The sequence below is a fragment of the Centrocercus urophasianus genome, unplaced genomic scaffold (genome assembly GCF_019232065.1).
Source record: "Centrocercus urophasianus isolate 14NV4802_14NV808 unplaced genomic scaffold, USGS_Curo_1.0 seq_74, whole genome shotgun sequence".
NCBI classification, from domain to species: domain Eukaryota; kingdom Metazoa; phylum Chordata; class Aves; order Galliformes; family Phasianidae; genus Centrocercus; species Centrocercus urophasianus.
The window spans coordinates 1,333,252-1,353,178 of NW_024885355.1; the positions used below are offsets into that span (position 1 = coordinate 1,333,252).

A 19,927-nucleotide genomic window follows, 5' to 3' on the forward strand; every position below is an offset into this window, starting at 1 on the left:
CCCTATTTAAGGCAACTATCTGTGTCTGGAGTTGGAGAGTGATGCAAAATCTGCCCATCCCTGGGCTGGGGGTTTTCTGGTTAAAGCTGGGAAAGCCATAAGGTCGCTGGTGGAAACTCCTGCTCCAAAAGCAGACCATTGCTCAGGATTTTCTGCATCTGAGTTTTGCAAAACCTCAGGAAATCACCACAGGGTTGAGGTTGGAAGGGAACTCTGGGTCCATCTTGGCAAAAGGATAAGAGAGAATGGCCTCAAGTTGGGCCAGGGGAGGCTCAGGTTGGATATGAGGAAGAATTTATTTTCAGAAAGAGTGATGTTTCATTAAAACAGGCTGCCCAGGGAGGTGGAGGAGTCATAGTCAGTGGAAGTGTTTACGAGAAGGATAGATTTAGTACTTAGGTAGATGGGCTAGCGGGCAATATTGGTGGTAGGTTGGTTGGGCCTTAGAGGTCTTTTCCAACCATAATGACTCTATGGTTCTATGATCTCATCCAACCCCTGCTCAAGTAGGGCCATCTCGTCGAGTCCTCATTGCTCTCTATAACTTCCTGAAGGGAGGTTGTAGTGAGCTGGGGGTCGGCCTCTTCTCTCATGTCATCAGTGATAGGAGCAGAGGGAATGGTTTCAAGCTACAGCAGGGGAGATTCAGGCTGGACATGAGGAAGTATTACTTTTCAGAAAGGGTGGTCAGGCACTGGAATGGATGCCCAGGGAGGTGGTAGAGTCACCAAGCCTGGAGGTGTTCAAGGAAAGGCTGGATGTTCTGTTGAGGGACGTGGTTCAGTGGGAGCTATTGGGAACAGGTGAACGGTTGGACTGGATGATCTTTTAGGTCTTTTCCAACCTTGGTGAGTCTATGATTCTATGATTCTATGATTGAGTCGCCCAACGCCAGCGTTGCCTGGCCATGAGATTTGTTACAATACCTTGCGTTTTCCGACTTTCTGCTCATACACTGGTGGAGGAAAAGGTAATCCTGGGGGGCACTGGCAGAGAGGGTGCTCTGGAGGTGGCTGGCGGGGGAGTCGAAGGTGAAGAGGGTGGGCTGGCTGGAGTGAGAAGGCGCGGAGGACTTGCGCTCACGCAGCAGGTGGTGGTTGGCACCACTGAGCTCTGCCGGCGAGGACCGTGGTGCATGGTTCATGGAGACGATGCTCCGCAGGGCATCTGTGTGAGAAGAAAACACAGTGGTGAGTGGGAAAACTCGGAGACACTACAGCTTGATTTTGCATGGATTCCCTTATTTAAATGCTGCTCCTGTGTTTGTAGGGTCAGTGGGGTTTGCTTACAGCTCTAAGTGATGCAGCAGCAGGCTTCTGCACTTGGAGCAAAAGCAATTACTGGTACTAGGAAAATAAATATTTTATCACATTTTATTATATTTTATCATTTTATCCTATGTTATTATTTTTTATCATATCCTCAGCAGCTTGCAAGGATGTCTAGGGGATGCCAAGCCAACTCATAAGGAAGAAAGAGCTTTAACACCATAGTTTCTGCTGCTGTTTCTCCTTAGAGACTTCCTGTGGGAGGTTTAAGAGACATGATTCAAGTCACTTCCATACGTCTGTGTGAGGACATCACTGCTGTCCTGCACTGGGGTAAACTGAGGCATGGGGTTCCCAGCCCATGTGAATGGACCCAGTGACAGCAGAGCTGGCATATATTCCCACGTTCCCGAGTTCTCTATTAATTCCATGACTTAGGAAGAGCTTCTGACATTTTATGTCTATAAAACAGGATGTGCACCCAACAACCAATGTCCCTTCCCCTTGCTGAAGAAGAAATACAACAAAAAATATTAAATACGTTTCAAACGAGGATGTCCCAGAGGTCAAGAGTAATCACCCAGCTACTCCAGCCCTCCCGGGAAACTCCAGGAACTTGAATCAGAAATGAATTTTTACAGCCAAGCTGAAAATGTCATTAAAAAAGAAAATCCCCAAACCAGCATGCTGCAAAAAAATTTGGGAAAGTTGTTCCATATCCAGCTGCAGAAGAGACAGTGGTCTCCTTTCCACACTCCTGGTGTGTAAAACACTCGTGTGGTGCTGAGGTCACCTATTTAATAGCTCTGATTCACATTTATTTGGTGCTGATGCAAAATGCAAAAAAAATCCCAGACGCTAATGAAAAAAAGCCCTCTTCCCTTGGGCAAACACTGATTTAGGAACTGCTCCCACATTTTCTCTACCATGAGCTTCAGCTTCAGAAACACTTAAAGAATCAACACAATGGAGATGGAGGATTTTCCAGGTTTCTGATCCCTTTTCCTCCTTTTCTTCTCTCAAATCCTTGACCCTTTCCCCACAAAATGCCCACTGTAGCTCAGACAAGGAGCTGCAGTGTATGGGGTGATTTTTCACTGCCTTTTGAATTGCGTCAAGATGCCTCATCGATCTGTCTGCCACTTGCTTGCCAATGCTGCATTTTTTTTCCCCAGCAATGCTGCAAACTTCACCCTACGCAGAAAAAGTACATTAATAAAAGCCAAAGAGTGTGGCTTGACTCTATCGTTTGGTTTGTGTTAAACAGAAGAAGGATCAATACAGAACACTGACATTAATGGTGGGGGATGAGAGCTTAAAACTCCAATTCCCGTCTTCTTTGCATGGTCATTAGAGATTCCTCAGTGCTTTTCATGGGAGTAAGTGCCTACTCTGGTGTCCTTAGATAAAACAACAACTTCACCCTTATTCGTATGAAATGTTTATCATGTTGCAGTGAGGACATACCTCCATTGGAAAGGGAGTCTCCAGAAATCTCAGAGTCTCAAATGCTAGCTCCATAACAAGTGCTCTGAAGTCATTCAAAACAGTGGAACCCACAGCCATGTTCCTATCCAAATTAGGGTGACTGCAACCAAAATACCCCTTGGGAAAGGCACCATGGTCCTGCTGCCTCCTGAATCGTGGCTGGAAATTGTCCACGAAACTGGGCTTTGGCCAAGATGGTGTGAGGATGGAATGTTGGGGTCCTGTCCCCATCTGGAGATAATCATGAACGGTGATGGGTTGGGTCTTTGAACAATTGTCCACTGCTACCCTGCAGGCTCTGCAGTTCTCATGCCATGGAAAAGCCTCAGCAAGCTAAAATCATAGAACCACTGAATCACTGAGGTTGGAAAAGACCTCCCCAAGATCATCCAGTCCAATCATCCACCAATCATGAAGATTTTTCACTTTCACCATGTCCCTCAGTACAACATCTAATGTTTCTTGAACATCTCAAGGACGGTGACTCCACCGCCTCCCTGGGCAGTCCGTTCCAGCACCTGACCACTCTTTTGGAGAAGATTTTCCTGATGTCCAACCTGAAAATACACCCAGGAGTCAGGAATTGCAGAGATTTTCTTGTATTGCCACAACTCAAGGGTACAGTTGGGGCTGGTCTGAGGAGACAGTTCCTGGCATCACCATGAGGGACAGCATATCAGAATCACAACACGCGGAGTAACCCATCAAATCCTGCACCACCAGGTGACTCTTCCAAAGAATCAGCTCAATTTGGGGAGATCGGAGAGAACGGTGGCTCCTAGAAGCAGGATTAATTACATGGAGGTTATCTCTATCACTTCAATGGTGTAAAATGAAACGGGAGATGGAGGGGAGAAAGCAAGTGGCAAAGCCCAGTGAAAGCACCTCTGCTTCCCCAGGGGAAGTCGCTCTATTGATGGCTGCATTGATTTTCAAAATGATTTCCCAGCCTGCTTTCCACAGTGACCCAGAGCCTGAGAGCATCAGTGAGAGTGAATCCAGGACTCACGTACTCCATTAGGGCTGTGACATGAGCTCTCTAATAGCAGGTGAGAGATGGATGGTTTCACTAGCCTGGGAGGGGATTGCAAGGGCTAGGAGGATAAATTCTGCTACTGCAGATGCTAAGATGGCTGTTGCTTTTTTCTTCTTTTATGTGTTTTTTATCTTTTTTTTTTACATTAAAAAAGAAAGGGCAGCTCGTGACCCCATGTCACACCTTGATGGTGTGTCGTGCTTGAGGTAGGAAAGGAGAAAAAAAGGTAACTAAGGCAGCAAAATAGGACTTGATGACTAGCATGTGCTAAAGGTCAAGATATTTGTGCTCATGTGCTTGGTCCACGCTCAGCACTTTGAGAACATCAATTTGGGTTGTGTAGCAGGAAAAAAATCTTCTCAGAAAGAGTGGTAAGGCACTGGTACAGGCTGCCCATGGAGGGAGGTGGTGGAGTCCGTGGAGGTGCTCAAGAAACGTGGGGATGTGGCACTGAGGGACACGGTTCAGTGGTGGGGTTGGGTTGGGGCCATGATGATTTTAGAGGTGTTTTCCAACCTTAATGATTCTATGATTCTATGTCTGGTGGTCCCACCTGGATGCCTCTGGGCATTGGTTTCACCCACGACACAACCAATGACACTCAACTCACTCTGGTCAGGACCCAAAAAGAGTGAAGCTCTTTCATTAACACCATCTGCCTCGGGGACAAAGATAAGTCCATGGCCCTCATTTATTTTGCAGTATGGATGAAATTTCCAAATCCCTTGGCTCGATGTTGATGTCTTGAGTTTATGTTTAGGGAATGCATCAAATAGAGCCAAGGAAGGATGAGATGCCGTTCCAATGGCCATTCCCTAGGGGGGCAGGGTTAAGATTATGGAGTGGGGCCATGTGGGAAGTGTCATCTTAACCCCATGTTTCCTGGCCAGTGTTCCTCTGAGTTTGGGGAATTGGACTCTCACAGCCTGGAAGAAGTGGTGTTGGACAGCCACAACGTAAATCTTGATGTCAGCAGCACAGCTTGCATGCAGAGTTCTTGGGTTTGTGCTACAGATGCTACACCTCTCCCTACAAGAGGAGAGCCAGAAGCAAAACACCACGATGCCAGGTACGTTTTGGTCAGCAGAAGGTTTGGTGCTCTCCGGTCCAGGTTTAGATGTGCCTTTTTGGCCACATGTTGCAGCAAAGGGAAAGAAAATCCTCACTGGGACTCTGTCCCTGAAGGAAAAACACATGACTGCAACGGCACTGAGTAGGCTGGGAGCCAGGAATTTTTCATGAACATTTTCGATCCCCAGAAGCGCTGTTTTCCTCATTGCTGACAGCTCTGAACTCCCTCGCTTCCAGCACTCGGCTATTGCAGTCTGCACATCTCTTTACACAGTGTTCCTGGGCTTATCTGAGTGCAATAATTACTCGGGCTCTTTTGGAAATTGCTGTTCACAATGGCTTTTTTCTTTTCACTGTGGCAGAGGCTGCAGCTTCAGCTCCCTAACCACCGAGTGGAAAAGATGCAGTCAGGAAGACGATGGTTTTCAGTTGCAGTTCAATTCTGCACTTTCCCTTGATGGCTGCAGCAGGGTGCCAGGTTAGCTTTTTTTCCCCCCCAAGTTCCCTGTGATGCACACACCATGCTGGCCAGGGTGAATCACAGAATCACAGAATAGAGTCATAGAACCATTAGAGGGGGAAGGGACCCTTGTCAGTCCAGGTGCCCTTGCAAATAAGGGAACTCTTGGCCTGCTTTGTGAAAAAAAAAAAAAACCACAAAAAAATGCCTCTCTGGGCAATGGTGTGTCGTACACTGGACTGTGAGCTCCATCATTTCAGCTGGTAATGGCATTTTAGATGCATCATCCCTCTGCAATGGGAAAATACAAACCCTCGGACTGTGCCACTGACTTTTGGCCTGCTAAAACTTCTGGCTAAAGCTTTATTTTTAGGAAGGAATACAGAAATCAACCAGAAATAATCCCTAGGAAGGGCAGAGATGCATGCTCATGCACTGTTTGGAGCAGCTCCATCCTTTATTAGCAAAAAAAAAGAAAAAAAAGGGGACAAAAACCCAAGGGGATCTGCTTGTGCCTCTGCCCTTGCTGCTAGCTCACCACTTGAAAATAAAATAAAATAAAATAAAATAAAATAAAATAAAATAAAATAAAATAAAAAAAAATATATATATCTTTAAAAAAATATCAAAACAAGGCTGCATGCTTCTCCTGGCAAGGACAGAGCAAACAGCACATCCGTTGACATGGTCAACCACATCCGGGAGTCATGGTGGAGGGTGCTGTGCTGCCAGGATGCCCTGGGATGCTGTGGTACCCTGGGAAGTCTTACTGCCCCAGATTTTGGAGTTGGATGGCATCTGGAAAAATCAAATTGTTGGCCTGAGGGTATGCAGGGTGTCATGCTAAAGTTTTCCTCCAGCAGGTTAGTGGGAAGGACATGAGGTTCGGGCATCTCCCCAGTCAGCTGCTGCAGAAGAGGGCACTGTTACCATAACAATAAGTATTGCCCAAATCTGGGGCATCACAAAGAGGGTGCAGAGCTCCTCACTGTAAAGATGGGACAAGGTAACGCTCATTATGAGGCATCCTCCTCTGCAGAAGAGAGAAAAGATGTGAACTAAAGTGACACTGGGTTCCTCAGCTTTTCCTTTCCAGGTGAGTTCTGTGATTTCTGCCTTAAGTTGCACCTGTGGACGTTCAGATTGCTGCTCTGGAAAAACTTCTCAAAGTGTGGTGGTGCATTGGCAAAGGCCAGAGGGAGGTGGTGAAGTCACAGTCCTTGGAGGTGTTCAAGACCCATGGATATGTGGCACTGAGGGACATTTTAAGTGGGCATGGTGTGATGGGTAGGGTTGGACTTGATCCTAGTGGCCTTTTCCAATCCTAATGATTCTATGATTCCATGATTTGCTTTTGAGAAATCATGCAGGACAGACTGCCTAAAGAAAAGAAGTGTATGTCCAATTTACAGACAGTGATCTGCTGCACGGAGGGACTAAAAGCATGGTTACTTTTATTCCATTTCAGCCATCAAAGTGATTTTTAGCCCAGGCTGCTCCCCTTAGGCTTTCTCTACTGACAACGGTTAAAACCACCAATTAGCCAAGCATCCAATGCAGGATTGGAAGAATTGCTGTAGCAAGAGGTGATGGGAGAAACTGTCAGTCAAACATCACTGGAAATAAATTGCATTGTCTCTGACTGTTAAAGCCAGAGATCTGCTCGTATTTGCAAAAATCACCAAAAAAATGGGGTGCATGCAGGTGCTTTCACCAGCCTTTGCCTTGCAGGGGCACAGGAACAGGGGGAAGTATCCCACTGCTGGCGAGAGAAGGAGAGGAAAAGGGGCCAAGTCAGATCATCCTGGCCCCAAAACATTATGTATCTTAGCTGTCAGAACAGAAATCAATTTGCTGAAGGACAAAGGGGCAGGAGGGAGAGGGGCTGTGACAAAAACAGTGATGTTTGTCGCTGAGAGCCCACAGAAAATCCCCCAGAACCCTGGGGAACACCCTTGGCAGCACCGACCTGGCTGTGCATCGTATCAGCACACCCTGCATAGAGCGGACACCCTTTAAAGAGCAAATCCTTTTGTGTCAATATTTGGAGGGCTCCCCATGCTGCTGTTTGTTTTTGGTAGAAGTGCTTCGGTGCTGGAGATAACAGCAGGCGAACGTGGGCGCCTTGCAGCTCTGATTTATGTGTGACCTTCAGCATCCCACCTGGGGCAGCCTTATCTGAGAGCCCCACTGGGGGACGATGACCTAAAGGAAGGACAGCACCAGGCAGCAGAGTGGGATGGGGTTGGCTCCATTCATGCCTCTGACCTTTCAGGAATCATCACCTCTGCCACTGCAAAAACAAGCCGATGGGGGATGAAAGAGAAAACAAGAAAGAAGGCTGGAATGGAGGGGAAAGGGCAAGGGTGCTCAGCTATAACTCTATAAAACACAAAGCGGTCTCAGGAGAGAGGCATCACAGCATCATCAGCTGGCTGAGGCTGGAGGCACCTCAGGGTCGCAGCCATGCCCCAGCAGGGACACTCAGAGCAGGGTGCCCAGCACCACATCCAAGGCTTCAGGAGCTCCCCCAGAAGCAGCCCCCAGCCCCTCTCTGCTCACTGCACACAGCAGTGCAGCCTGGTCCTGAGGGACCTCCTGGGCTCCAGGCTGTGTTCCGGGGCCTCTGGGCTGCACTGATCACCTCCATCCATCTGCTGCTGCTTTGCCTGATACAGCCCAGGACACTGTTTCTCTTCTTAGCAGTGAGAACACACTGCTGGGCTATGTTCCACATAGTGCCTTCCAGGACCCCCAGGCCTATTCCTGCAGAGCTGCCCCCACCTGGGTGCCCAGTTTGGTGCTGGGGCTGTTCCTCCCCAGGGGAAGGGCTCTGCTCTGCTCTGCTCCTTGTGGGACCCCAGGAACCTTCCCTCCTGCCTGCTGAAAAAGTGAGGGACTGAGACTTTCCAGTGTTGAACAAATTTCTTCATGCTCTATTGAGCAGAATGCAGATGACTCTCCTTGCTTGCACTTCTCTCTTCCTAAGAATGGAAACCCAGCCCAATCCCAGCCGGGGCTTCCTCCAGCTGCCTAATGGCCTGCTTGAAATTTTATAGCCCTTTTTATGGAGACTGCAGCGCAGGTCTTTAATGCTCCAGGAGAGCAGAGAAAAACTTCTGTTACGAGGAAATGTGAACCTGCTTTACTTATGCATGATTTAGTGCCATTTCTATTCAATGGAGCGCACGAGAGGCCCAAATATTTGCACTCTGTATTATGGAAGAACTGCCATTCCTGACTCTTTACAGAAGTAATTTATTTCTCTCTCCTTACCTTGGGGGAGAAACATTCTAACTCCTGGTTTGCTGGAGAGTCAATAAAACAGCAGTGCTGTTAAAGATCTGTTTTGAGATTGCTGAGCAAAGAGGTGATGGGAGCAGAAAGGGGATCCCCAAATTTCTCCTCTCTTTTCTTCCCTTGCTACATTCACATCCATGAGCAGGACCAAAATGCACGAGTTTGGAAAAAAAAAAATAGGTTTTTTTTTCCTGCAACAAGGATTAGTGTTATCTTTGCTTCCCAGGTGGTGTTTTTGGGTTAAAATGATGGACGCAGCACAAGGTGTAGGAGAGATGATGGGCATGGGAATGTGGGACAGCCCCAGATTTCTTGCATGGCTTCAGGAGCTCCCAGCCCAGGGACTGACAGCCATATCAACTTCAAAAAGCAAAAAGAGGAGACCCCCAGAGTCATTCACCTGCACTGCTGCAACACAGAGTCCCTGAACCAGAGAGCGGGGTCAGTGTGAGCAGGGGGCATTTCATCCCTGAAAATCCCTACGTCTGCAGGCATAGAGACTCAAAAATGAGGTGAACTTTTCCCTTGGTTCTTTTTTTTTTCCTGCTGGAAGTTCAGCTCTTTGTTGTCCAGTTGTTCTCCCTGGAAGTTACTGTTGAAGACCCAGGACTTCCTTTCTCAGGGATGTAGCATTAGCTCTCAGAACAAGCATTTTGCCGAGCTGTTGCATGGCATTTTTCTTATTTAAGGGCTACTGACTTACCCTGTACACACATCAGAAGCATCCAAACAGGTCCTGAAGGCAAATCCATCACTAAGATGAATTGGGAGCAAAACAGAAAGAATAAAATCCCTGCACGCATTGGGAGGACTGCACCTTGCACAACACTCAAGGGACCCTGCACCACCGATGCTCCAGCAAAAGTCACTCTGCTTAAAAAAACATCTTACATCCCTCTATCCATCATTAATAATGAGAATCCTGCCCATTATGCAGTCGATTAATGCTCAGTGGAGGTGAAGAAAGAAAAGATCTCTTCTGGGGAGCTACTCTCATTGCCATCAGGTTATAAATGCCTGTGACCTCCAAAGCTTTATGCATGCAGAAATAGTGAGTTCAGTCACAGAAAAGATTCAGTACCAGATAAAGATTCAGTACCAGGTTTTTCCTTCCCTCTTCTTTTAATATGAAATGATGGCTAAAAGGACTTAGAATTTATTCCCTACACATCACCATACTCAAATAATATGCTAATGCTATTAACCTGGGACCTTGCATTGCAAATGTCTTATAATCATATTCTTCTTCAAAATACTAGAGTTTCATTTAAATCGGTCTCCACAGCAACTGGAAACAAAATGTCAGATGAAAATCTTCGTGGCTGGACATGGTGAGTGAGGAATTTCACAACAAAGCTTGTAGACATGAAGATGGCTTGATCCAGCCATGGCTGGTGAGTCTGTGCCCATCTAGTTGATCTTACTGGTCATTTCCAACCATAATGATTCTACAATCTGTAACCCAAGCAGCTGGGACAATGAATGGCATGGGAAAGCAAACCTGCTTCTGCAGGAGGGTCTCAAAGTGTGCTGATGGAAAAAGAGTGAGAAGACACGGAGTCTGTGTAGCCATGAAAATTGGGGGGACTTTCTTGGCCCTCCTTCCTACTGATATCTGCTAAATGGCCCCAGGGAGATGTATTTGACAGGAGGTTTCATTCATGATTCGTATTCGTTAAATTCCAACCTGACTGTTTGCAAATGGTGCAGGGCAATATAGCTCCTGGTCATGGGCCAACCTCCTGTATTTTAGGGATATAGAAGCACGGACAAGGAACAAGGTATTCACTGCTTGCTTCCCTCCTCCATCTGCTCTGCTCTGCTCACAAGCTGCCCTCAATGAGCGCCATCTCTCACCAGGATCTAGGAATGGGACAGTCTGCTGCATCCTCTGGTCACTGCTCACCATGTCTCATCCCAATGAAAACACTCCCCAAATCCATTTGAAAAAGAGCCAAGCTTTGCCTTGCCATGGCTAAAAAGCCACTGAATAGAAACCAGCTCATTTCCCATCAAAATGTTATTCCTGCTGCTCCACCTGTCTTCCCTGCACTTGTTTCACTCTGTGGTCACTGTTATGTAAATGGTGGGATCCTCATTATGGTTGGGGCTTTTTGGCATTCCCTTAATGAAATGAATATTAGCAACGTGGCCCACAAAAATGTCTTTGAAAGCAATGTCAGAAGCGTCTCACTTAAGAATGACTGAAAGTTCAGTCAATGAAAAGAAAACAACCCCAACCAGTCTCCCAGCTCTGTTAGTAATTATCTGGGCTCCGGTGGGTGTTAAAACATCTGTACTGGTTTGGCAGGGACTGGGAGCAGGGCTTGTGCCAAAGGCAAGTACTGGCGTGGGCTGAAAGCAGCGCAGCAATACATTAGAGGAGTATTCATGCTCAGAAGCACATGGCCAGCAGCCTCTCCTAGAAGTGCCTTTGGGTTAGGATCATCCTCATCCCTGTCCCCTTTGGGACCATCCCAAGCAGGAGCTTGGATAGTTGAAGGAATTCCAGGAGTGGCTGGATTCCTGAATTCTGCTGCATTTAACATCCTGCTGGACTTTGGTAACCATTACTTCATCTCTATGTTGTGCTCTTGCAATTCTTGTTTCTGGGCATGAACATTTCCACATGGACAATCTCATCTGACTCAGGAGCAAAACATTCTGCAGTATCTCAGCACTGGAGTAAATTCTGTCTCCCCTGGCATTCTCTTATGGGATGGGAACCATCTCATGCACTCTCCTTACTGAGCAGCTCTTCTCCCTCCACTTTCTCATTCAAACACAGCTTGTGAAGTGCTGTGAGCCTGTCCCTAACACCTAGAAAAGCCAGATTACATTATCACCTCTATGTCCGTGACTGTCCTTGTGCACACTGCAGATGGTACCAACACCTGGACCCAAATCCTCATAGAATCATAGACTGGCTTAGGCCCATTGCAGCTCCTGTGCTTCATGTTTGGCTTAGGGCCAGTTGAAAATGTTCTGACATCCTCCAGCTGGAACATGCCATTTCATCAAAACAGGAGCTTGACAAGGCATCATCCGCAGCCAGAAATTACAAGAAACCTGTAGAGAATATAAGTGAATTCTAAAGGAAGGGGAGAAGGTCAAAGAGTTTTGATTCAAGAGGGGATACCTCTTGACTGCTTTGACTGAAAACCACTGCTATGCACTTTCCAGATTACAGAGTCTTAGAAAAGCTTGGATTGGAAGGGACCTTAAAGACCATCCAGTTTCAAACCCTGCTGTGTGCAAGGTGAAAGCACAGTTCTCAGTGAAACTCTTTTTTTTTTTTTTTGAAAATCCATTTCAATTGAGAATGAAAATGCATGAGTCAAAATAGATGCTGAGAACAGACGAAAATGAATTCAAGAGAAAAGGAACACAGTGAATTTTTACCACCTCTGGGAAAAACCACACTCTAAATAGGTGGCTGTTGAAGCAGATCTGGGTTTAATCCAGTAACTCGTGTCCCTCTTATCCCTATCACCACGGGTGATACGCCGTCCCTATCAGTCCTTCACTCATGAGATAAAATATGGCTTGGCAACAAATACGCAGTGCATTGGAACTGTTTTTGTCCACAGATGCTGGGAGGAACAAGCCATGATATAATGGATTTTGGCTGCGACCACAGGAATGCAGGAATTACTAGGAGCAGACCATAGCAGACTGCTTCAGCTTTCCATCTCCAGACTCTTCAGAGAGAGCTGAGAACTTCACAGTGATCAGTCACACAGCAACACACCTCAGGAAGAAGTGACTTACACCTCACTTCATCATTTACCACCCTTATTAAAGCAAACACTTTAACTTATCTAATGTAGCTGTGGAAGTGTTTGCACTGATGGAAGCATTAATTCTTCAAGCCACTCCATCTGCAAATTGAACCCCTTTTTAGTGGTGGTGATGGGTTGATGGTTGCACTAGATGATCTTAGTGGTCTTTCCAACCTTAATGATTCTATTATTCAGGTCTATGAGCACAGAGCTGGGCCTCCCTTCAAATAGCACTGAGACACCCTCTAGCAGCCTGTGTTTCCATTACTGAGGCACATTGGTGGATGTTTTACTGCAAGAAGCACTGTTTGCCCAGGGCTAGAACTCAGGAGGGATATCATGGACCTATCTGCATAGAAACATGGATGACGGATATGGGAGAGGACAGTCCTTCTGACACACTAAAGAAATTCAAAGCATTCACATGCTCGTATTCCGAGCTCCTCTTGAAAGTAGCAGAAATGGTGAGACTGAGTTTCTGGAGCATCACAAAAGAGCCAGCAGGATGGCAAACCTTCAGGAGTTGATGATAGTGACAAAGAAAAGTAAAAGTAATAAACTTCAGCTTCAAGTCACAAAATCACAAATGACAACACCCCGTTCTTAGAGACATGGAATGAAGTTTGGGGATGAGTAAAAATCATTTGGAGTCGAAGTATTGAGACGGAGATATTAAAAGAAAGTCTTCTCCATCAAGAACTGTTTTGAGATGAACCTCTAGAAGAGAGGAGGGTGGCACGTGACCAAGTTTGGACTCTAACACTAATCATAGAAGCAACCATCAGCTGGCAAAAAGACTCAGCGTGGATTTTATGGATTTCAAGTGGATATTTGAAAGACTTTATCATGACTCATTTGAGAGCAATTTGAACTATTATGGCAAGCCAGCAAAAATAATTACCATCATAAAGGCTTTACGTCAAGGTTGAGCCTGTGCAAAGTATATGCAAGCTTGAGGGAATGGTTTGCACAGATCCCAATGTCAGACAAGGTGGTACTCAGCAGAATGGGTGACCTGCCAGAGAAAGAAGGTGAGGATGGGGCCACTGGCAGGGCAGTAACCATTCTCTTCACTTTTCCATGTGATGAAGAATTTGCAAGTGCCTGAGTGCACACCCAACGCCTGCCCAATGCTTCAGAAAGGGGATCTGTTGTCAGTTACGAAAAAATAGCAAATGCAGTGAGTCACTCAGCTCCAGTTTACTTTCAAAAGCAACAGTGTACAAGAACAGGGGCAGTTTATATATTTGGCAGTAAAATGATGGAGGCAATCAGACCAAAAATTGCCAAGCAGCAGCTGCATTGGCCAGGAAGGAATTTGGTCATGTGCAGCTAGAGGAACACAGGATGAAATTTTTTAGGTGAAATGTTGTTTTCTACCCTAACAAAGAGACAAAGGGCGGCAGTCAATCAGATGTGCAAACAAGGCAGATGCATATGACAGTGACCCATGAAGTACAAAAGGGAGCTGAACCCCCAGCAAGGGCTGAGATGTGTAAGAGCTTCCCCACCTGACTCAGAGCAGCTGTAAGACTACTAGGGCCATCACACAGAGTGAAAAAGGTAAGAAAACAGGAGTCTGGACTTAGCCAGCACCAAGGGTTATCAAACAACATGCTAAGATATGGGCTCTGCTGGGCAGTGCCTTATCTCACGCTCTGTCCTTCCACCTTTGAGGCAATGCTAACACCAGTTTTACCTGCTGCGATTGCTAAGATGTCCCTCCTCCTCACTTTGCTCTGAAGTCTGATATTTCCCTGCAGTGTTAGTTCATATAAATGCAGGAAGCAAAGAATACCTGAGGAGGGAACGGACTGCTGAAGATCATAAAATCATAGAATCATAGAATGGCCTGGGTTGAAAAGGACCACAGTGATCATCTAGTTTCAATCTCCCTGCTATGTGGGGTCCTCCAGGGATGGGGCATCCACAACCTCCTTGGGCAACCTGTTCCAGTGCTTCACCACCCTCTGACTGAAAAACTTCTTCCTTCCTCCTTTAATTACATCAGATGCCTTTTGATTGATTGCATCTGTTCCTCATGGTCTAGCCCAACCTCCTGCTCAATGCAGGGGGAACTATGGCAGCTTAAGACTGAGTCCAGTTGGGATTTGAGTATCTCCAAGGATGGAGACTCCACAGCCAACAGCATTTGAGTTCCATAACATCAAAAAAGTTTTTTTTTTTTAATTTATTTTTTGTTTTGCTTTTAATGCTTAACTGTAAGAATTCAATTCGGTCTCTTAATGTGGCTTAAAGTGATTGCAAGCATGGACTAACAGTGAAACGTCCTTTGATGACTAGCGGAGACTAAACCCATGCCACGTTTGATTCTCAGAGAGGGAAGATGTAGACTGAGAGCAAGGTGGGCACAGAAGAGATAGATGATATCACATTTTGCTAGACAGTCTCATTTTTCATAGAATCACTATGGTTGGAAAAGACCATTACGATCACCTAGTCAAACTGTTGACTCATTGCCACCACTTCCACTAAGCCATGTTTTTTTTCAGGAGCTATGGCCAAGTGTGCCTTTTAACACCATTTCCAGCTTGAGTGGGACAGGTAGCCAATGGCTGCAGGCAGAAGAAAAGATGCTCCAATGTCTCTATGCTGTGTCTTGGTGATGTCTCCCTTTAAGCAGGGGCTTGTGCAGTCCCCACTTCAGCAGAAAACAGAGTTCCTGGCTCTGTCTGCACTATGAGGGTCTCTGAGAGATGTCCTCAGATGAAGGCATGCGTGGGAACATGGGAATCTGTATGTGTTCCTCAAATCAGGTGTAACCCCACAGTCCCAGTAATAAACTGCCGTCGTTGCAGCTCTGACATTGTGCCACACTAAAGAGTGCAGAAATGTGTTTGAGAAGCAGGCAGTAATTATAACCGAAGCGTAGAAAACATCTAAGGAAGAAGTGTTATCTTTGCTGATAAAATCAGTAATAAATGCTACTGCATTCATAAATAAAAATCAGTCTGGAAACAAATGCTGAGCGGTGTCATGGAAAGTTCATAGTAATCGACAGCTTCAAGGCTCCTTCCTGCTCCACTAGAATATTCTCTTGCAGGCTTTAAAAAGCTTTGTTTTAATTGGAAATGTAAAGCAACGGAAACCAGAAAAACAAACAGGTATTGGGGTCTGCAAAGTGAGTGCTTGAGTCTATCCCAGCCTTCAGAGCGTGATTCTCAAGCAGTGCTCAGGAGGTATAAAGAAGGCCCACGTTAAATGCTTTGGGGGAACAGCATGGAACATATGGGGGAAGTGAAAGGGAAGTCATGGAGTACACGGGGGGAAGTAAAAGGGAGGCATGTTGGCCCTACATTATCTGACTCAGAGGTCACTGTGGTTTTCTCCCTCATCCTCCAACTTGCTCGCACACAAGTTTGGGGTCCTGCTTCCACCACATTTCCAGGGCTGAGCTCTACACACGGACCATCACTTGCAGGCCTGTGTCTCATCCCAATGCCCCAGAGCTCTGAAGATCGGGTGCAGCATAGCGAATCCCAGCACTACACGGCCCAAGACTCTTCTGGGAAATATAAATACAGGCAAATCTGGCTGTGTCCTCCCTCCCAGCTGGCTGACACCCAAAATGCCTCCCTCCCTCCTTCCCTCCCTCCCTCAGCAGTGCTCAGACTGTACCGCTTCATCGGTCGCTTTGCTCCAAGCCCATCAGCTGTTTTTCTTTTCAAAGGCCTTGCATGATTTTGCTTTTTTGATCTGATGCTGATACTGTCTGCTGCACTCGTTTTTCCACGGTCAGTAAGTCATTCTAAAAATTCCTCTGTGCCCATTAAACTAATGGGGCTGACCTGATGCTTGCAGGGCTTGTAGCGATAAAAGCCAATTAGAAAATGAAGAATTATGTCAGATGGTTTTCTGATTCAGAGTATCTGGTCCACAAGTGAGTCCTGGGCAGGACCAAGAGGCGTGAATACAATTTGCCAACATCTGCTGGAAACCTGTGCTGGAAAGGCTGGGTGACTTTGCTTTAATAATAATAAACCCCTCCCAAGACCTGAAATTCACATTTCTTCCTCCCCTCCCAACTTAAATCCCAGCCCTACCTCAATGAACTCAGTGGGACTGTGTCCAGGAAGGGGCAGAATTTTCCCCAATAGCCCCACACCTCCAGCTCCATATTCATCCTCGACAGAGTTCAGCCAGGTTTCATTGCACCCGCAATATTTGGGTTTTTTTTTTGGAAAGCACCATGTACATTTTCTAATCTGCAGGTTAATGTTTTTGTTATCTGCAGAAAAGACAGAAGCACTCCTTATTGGTAAATCTGGTGTTCCTCTGACTGTTCCCATCACTGTAGGGTATGGTTAGAGGGGACTCAACTGACACCAGTCTACTGGTGGTCTCTCCTGGAATGGCATTGCTATGGGTTTACAGTTAAAAGGCTGAGAGATCTCCTAGATTCTTCCATCTTCGTCTCTCCCAAAATGGCCAAAGTCAAAATAAAATTAAAAAATCCTCAATTCCCCAATCCCAAATTCTAAAGAAAATACTGACCCAGCATTGCAACCCTCAGATGTCTGAAACCATTACATCACAACATGCTCCGCTGACGAAGGGAACAGACCTTTAGAGGGATTTGTTGTGATAGTACAAAGGGAAAAGATTTCAAACTAAAAAATGGGAGACTTAGATTGGATATAATGAAATTTTTTATGGTAAGTGTGGTGAGGCACTTGTACAGGTTGCACAGTGAGGTGGTAGATGCCCTGCCCCTGGAGACACCCGAGGTCAGGCTGGATGGGCTCTGAGCACCTGATGGAGCACCTGTAGGTGTCCCTGTTCACTGCAGGGGAGTTGGACCTGATGGCCTTTAGAGATCTCTTCCAACTCAAATGATTCTATGATTCTTTGTTCAGTGGCATCAGACTCTTGAACCCAGAAGCTTGGCTTTGTAATCACGTAGACACCTTAAGAATTTTTCTTATGGTTCTGGCTTCCAAACTCCTCTGTATCCCTGCTTTGGTCTTTTTCCTGGCATACACAGGCTTACAATCTGCTCTGGGTATTAAGGACAGTGACCATCGTAGCAGTGCTGTGTTGACTCCAGTTCCGCAGTGTTTCTGCAGATAACACGACATGGCGAAGAACTGGATACAGCAAGCAGAGTAAGGTGCAGAAGAACAGAATCATAGGGCCATTAAGGCTGGAAAAAACCACAAAGATCATCAAGTCCAACTGCCAATCCATCACTAACATGCCTGCTAAACCATGTCCCCCAGTATCATATGTACTCTAACATAGGGGCTGATCCTCATTCAGTGTAAATAGAATAATGTCAGATGAAACAACCTGAAAAGCCAAACATCTCAAAAGTGTTGGCAGCAGCCCTGAGATGGACTGGATTCATCTCAGCATCATTTTAGGAGTAAAGTCTCCACCTGAGCTCAGCGGTGCTGTTTTCCTGGAGAGTCCCGGGAAAGAAACAAACACTTTTAGGGCACAAACGATTCACCCCGTTTCAGACTTTTTCCACCTTCTCCCCAGAAGTGGGCCCTATTTCAACCACGAGTCTCACTGACAGCAGCGCTGGTTGCAGTGGAGAGCCAAAACACGAGGTGAATCACAGTAAGGAGCCCTCGATGGGTTGGTAGGGATCAGCAACTGTCTCTCCCCGCTTCCTTCTTCTAGGAAGCAAATTCCTTGGTTGCCAGTGGCCTTCTGCTCCTTAGCAGACTGGTTAGCACCTGAACTAGCTCATCTCCAAAGGCAAAGAGGGAAAAAGGAGGGGGGAAAGCCAGCAGGCACTTAACTGCTCTCAAGCTGCTCTTTTGTGCCAAGACCACTCCATCTCTGGTATTGTTTACACTGAAATAAAAGCTGAACAGTGTCGGATCTTAAAATAACTTGCTGTTTTCAGCTCAGGAAAGCCAGGGTCAGGGAAGTTTGGAGCAAATTTAAAGAGGCAGGATGACTAAGGGATAGACTGGGACTCATATAAGGAGGCATTCACATGCACGTGGTGCTCAATCATCAGCCTGGAGCAAACTGAGTTCAGGCCTCTGGGTCTCCCTATCCATACTACCTAGACTGGATCAGGCCTTGATCAGGCTGAGATGTGACATCTGCACTTGTTCTCCCAAAGCAAATCTGCAGCCACAGAGGTTTCCTCTGTTAGGAATTCTTCACACACGTTAGAGGACAGGTGAAACTGATCCAAGCGACTCTGAGATGTGCAACCAGTGGGTCTAGATGTGAATTACTGTGCTTTAAAAAGAAGAGCTCCATGATGCTGAGTGCAGAAAGCACTGATGAGAACACTGAGGAAGTGCTGAATTTACAGGGATTGCTGCAGGGTGACATCCCTAGGGTGAAAGGAAGGGGCTCAAAGAGGAACTCCATATTGCTGCCCTGGTGCAGGACACCTCCAAATCTTGAATGGGGCAGGGTGCATTACGTCTTTGTTAACAAGACATACTTGGATACATGGAGTGAACTAAGACAAGTCTGCCTCATACCCACCATGGTTCAAGCTCAGTTCAACCACTGATGGGTTGATATTTGGACAAGATGATCTTAGTGGCTTTTCCAACCTTAATGATTCTGTGATTCCATGATAACCTTGCTCATCTCTTGCCATAGAACACTGTGCCGTCTGCTGGGACACAGATTGGCCTCTAGGTAAGATGATGACCAGCTATGGTTATTAAGATGAACCCAAGGCAAATCAACTTGAGTTGATAGGAGCCGAAGCATCAAGTCCTCCTGACCCAGCTGGAGGGTGTAGCATTCAGCAAGGGTGACAAATCCCAAAATACAGCACATGGGGCTTGGGTGCTTTCAGAGACACAAGGACGTGCCTACACCTCCCTCCTTTCTCCCATTTCTCAAACATCAGCATGCTTCCCAGCACAGCTCACTGCTCATCTAGGGTGCGAGCAGGGAAGGAAGCAGGCGTGTGCCGGGTACAATAGCAAGGAAGTACCTGGTCATTAGTGCTTCCCCTTTGGTCTCATTCCTCCTGGCCACAACAGAGGTGGAGACAGTGGAAAGTGGGGGCTGCCCTGGGGTTGCTGCTTTGCTCAGGTTCCCAGGGTACCTTCCCTGGTGCCCTGCTCCTACATGCAAGGATGGTGAACACCAGTGATCTGGTGGTGGTTTTGGGTGGTTTTGGGTGGCACACAATTCAATGTTTTTTCTCTGGTCTTATCTGTAGCCCCTTTGCTGAGCTTTCGGGCAGCTCCTGTCCACTGGACAGAATTTGGGGGCGGAACCTTTGTGTGGTGTTTTAACCCTTCACCTCAACAAACACTCACGTAAACCTGGTTGCAGGGAATCAGCAGAGCGACAGGCATTGCTGGCTTGATACTGGGACCAAGGCATATTGGGAAAAGAAGTGAGAAGGGAGCAAGAGCAGCACATGGACTGAGCAGCACAGACTACAGGCAGCCCACGCATGCAGGGTTGGGAGTAAGCTGAAAAAGCTTGAAAGCGGAAGGAGAGTCCCCTCTTTCCAGCTGGGAAACCAACAGCTCTGCAGCCTCTGCAGGCAGAGAGACTCAGC

The 19,927-nt window shown here is 46.6% G+C and overlaps 1 protein-coding gene across 4 annotated transcripts in view; it reads right to left on the reverse strand.

The window, feature by feature from the left end:
* Window positions 1–19,927, reverse strand: part of GAB2 (GRB2 associated binding protein 2) — a 95,258-nt gene that overhangs the window by 17,133 nt on the left and 58,198 nt on the right. For all 4 annotated transcript variants that reach the window (XM_042838211.1, XM_042838210.1, XM_042838212.1 and 1 more), the window contains exon 3: window positions 927–1,167. In XM_042838211.1, the coding sequence (XP_042694145.1) occupies window positions 927–1,167 (241 nt within the window). The remainder of the gene's footprint in view (window positions 1–926; window positions 1,168–19,927) is intronic.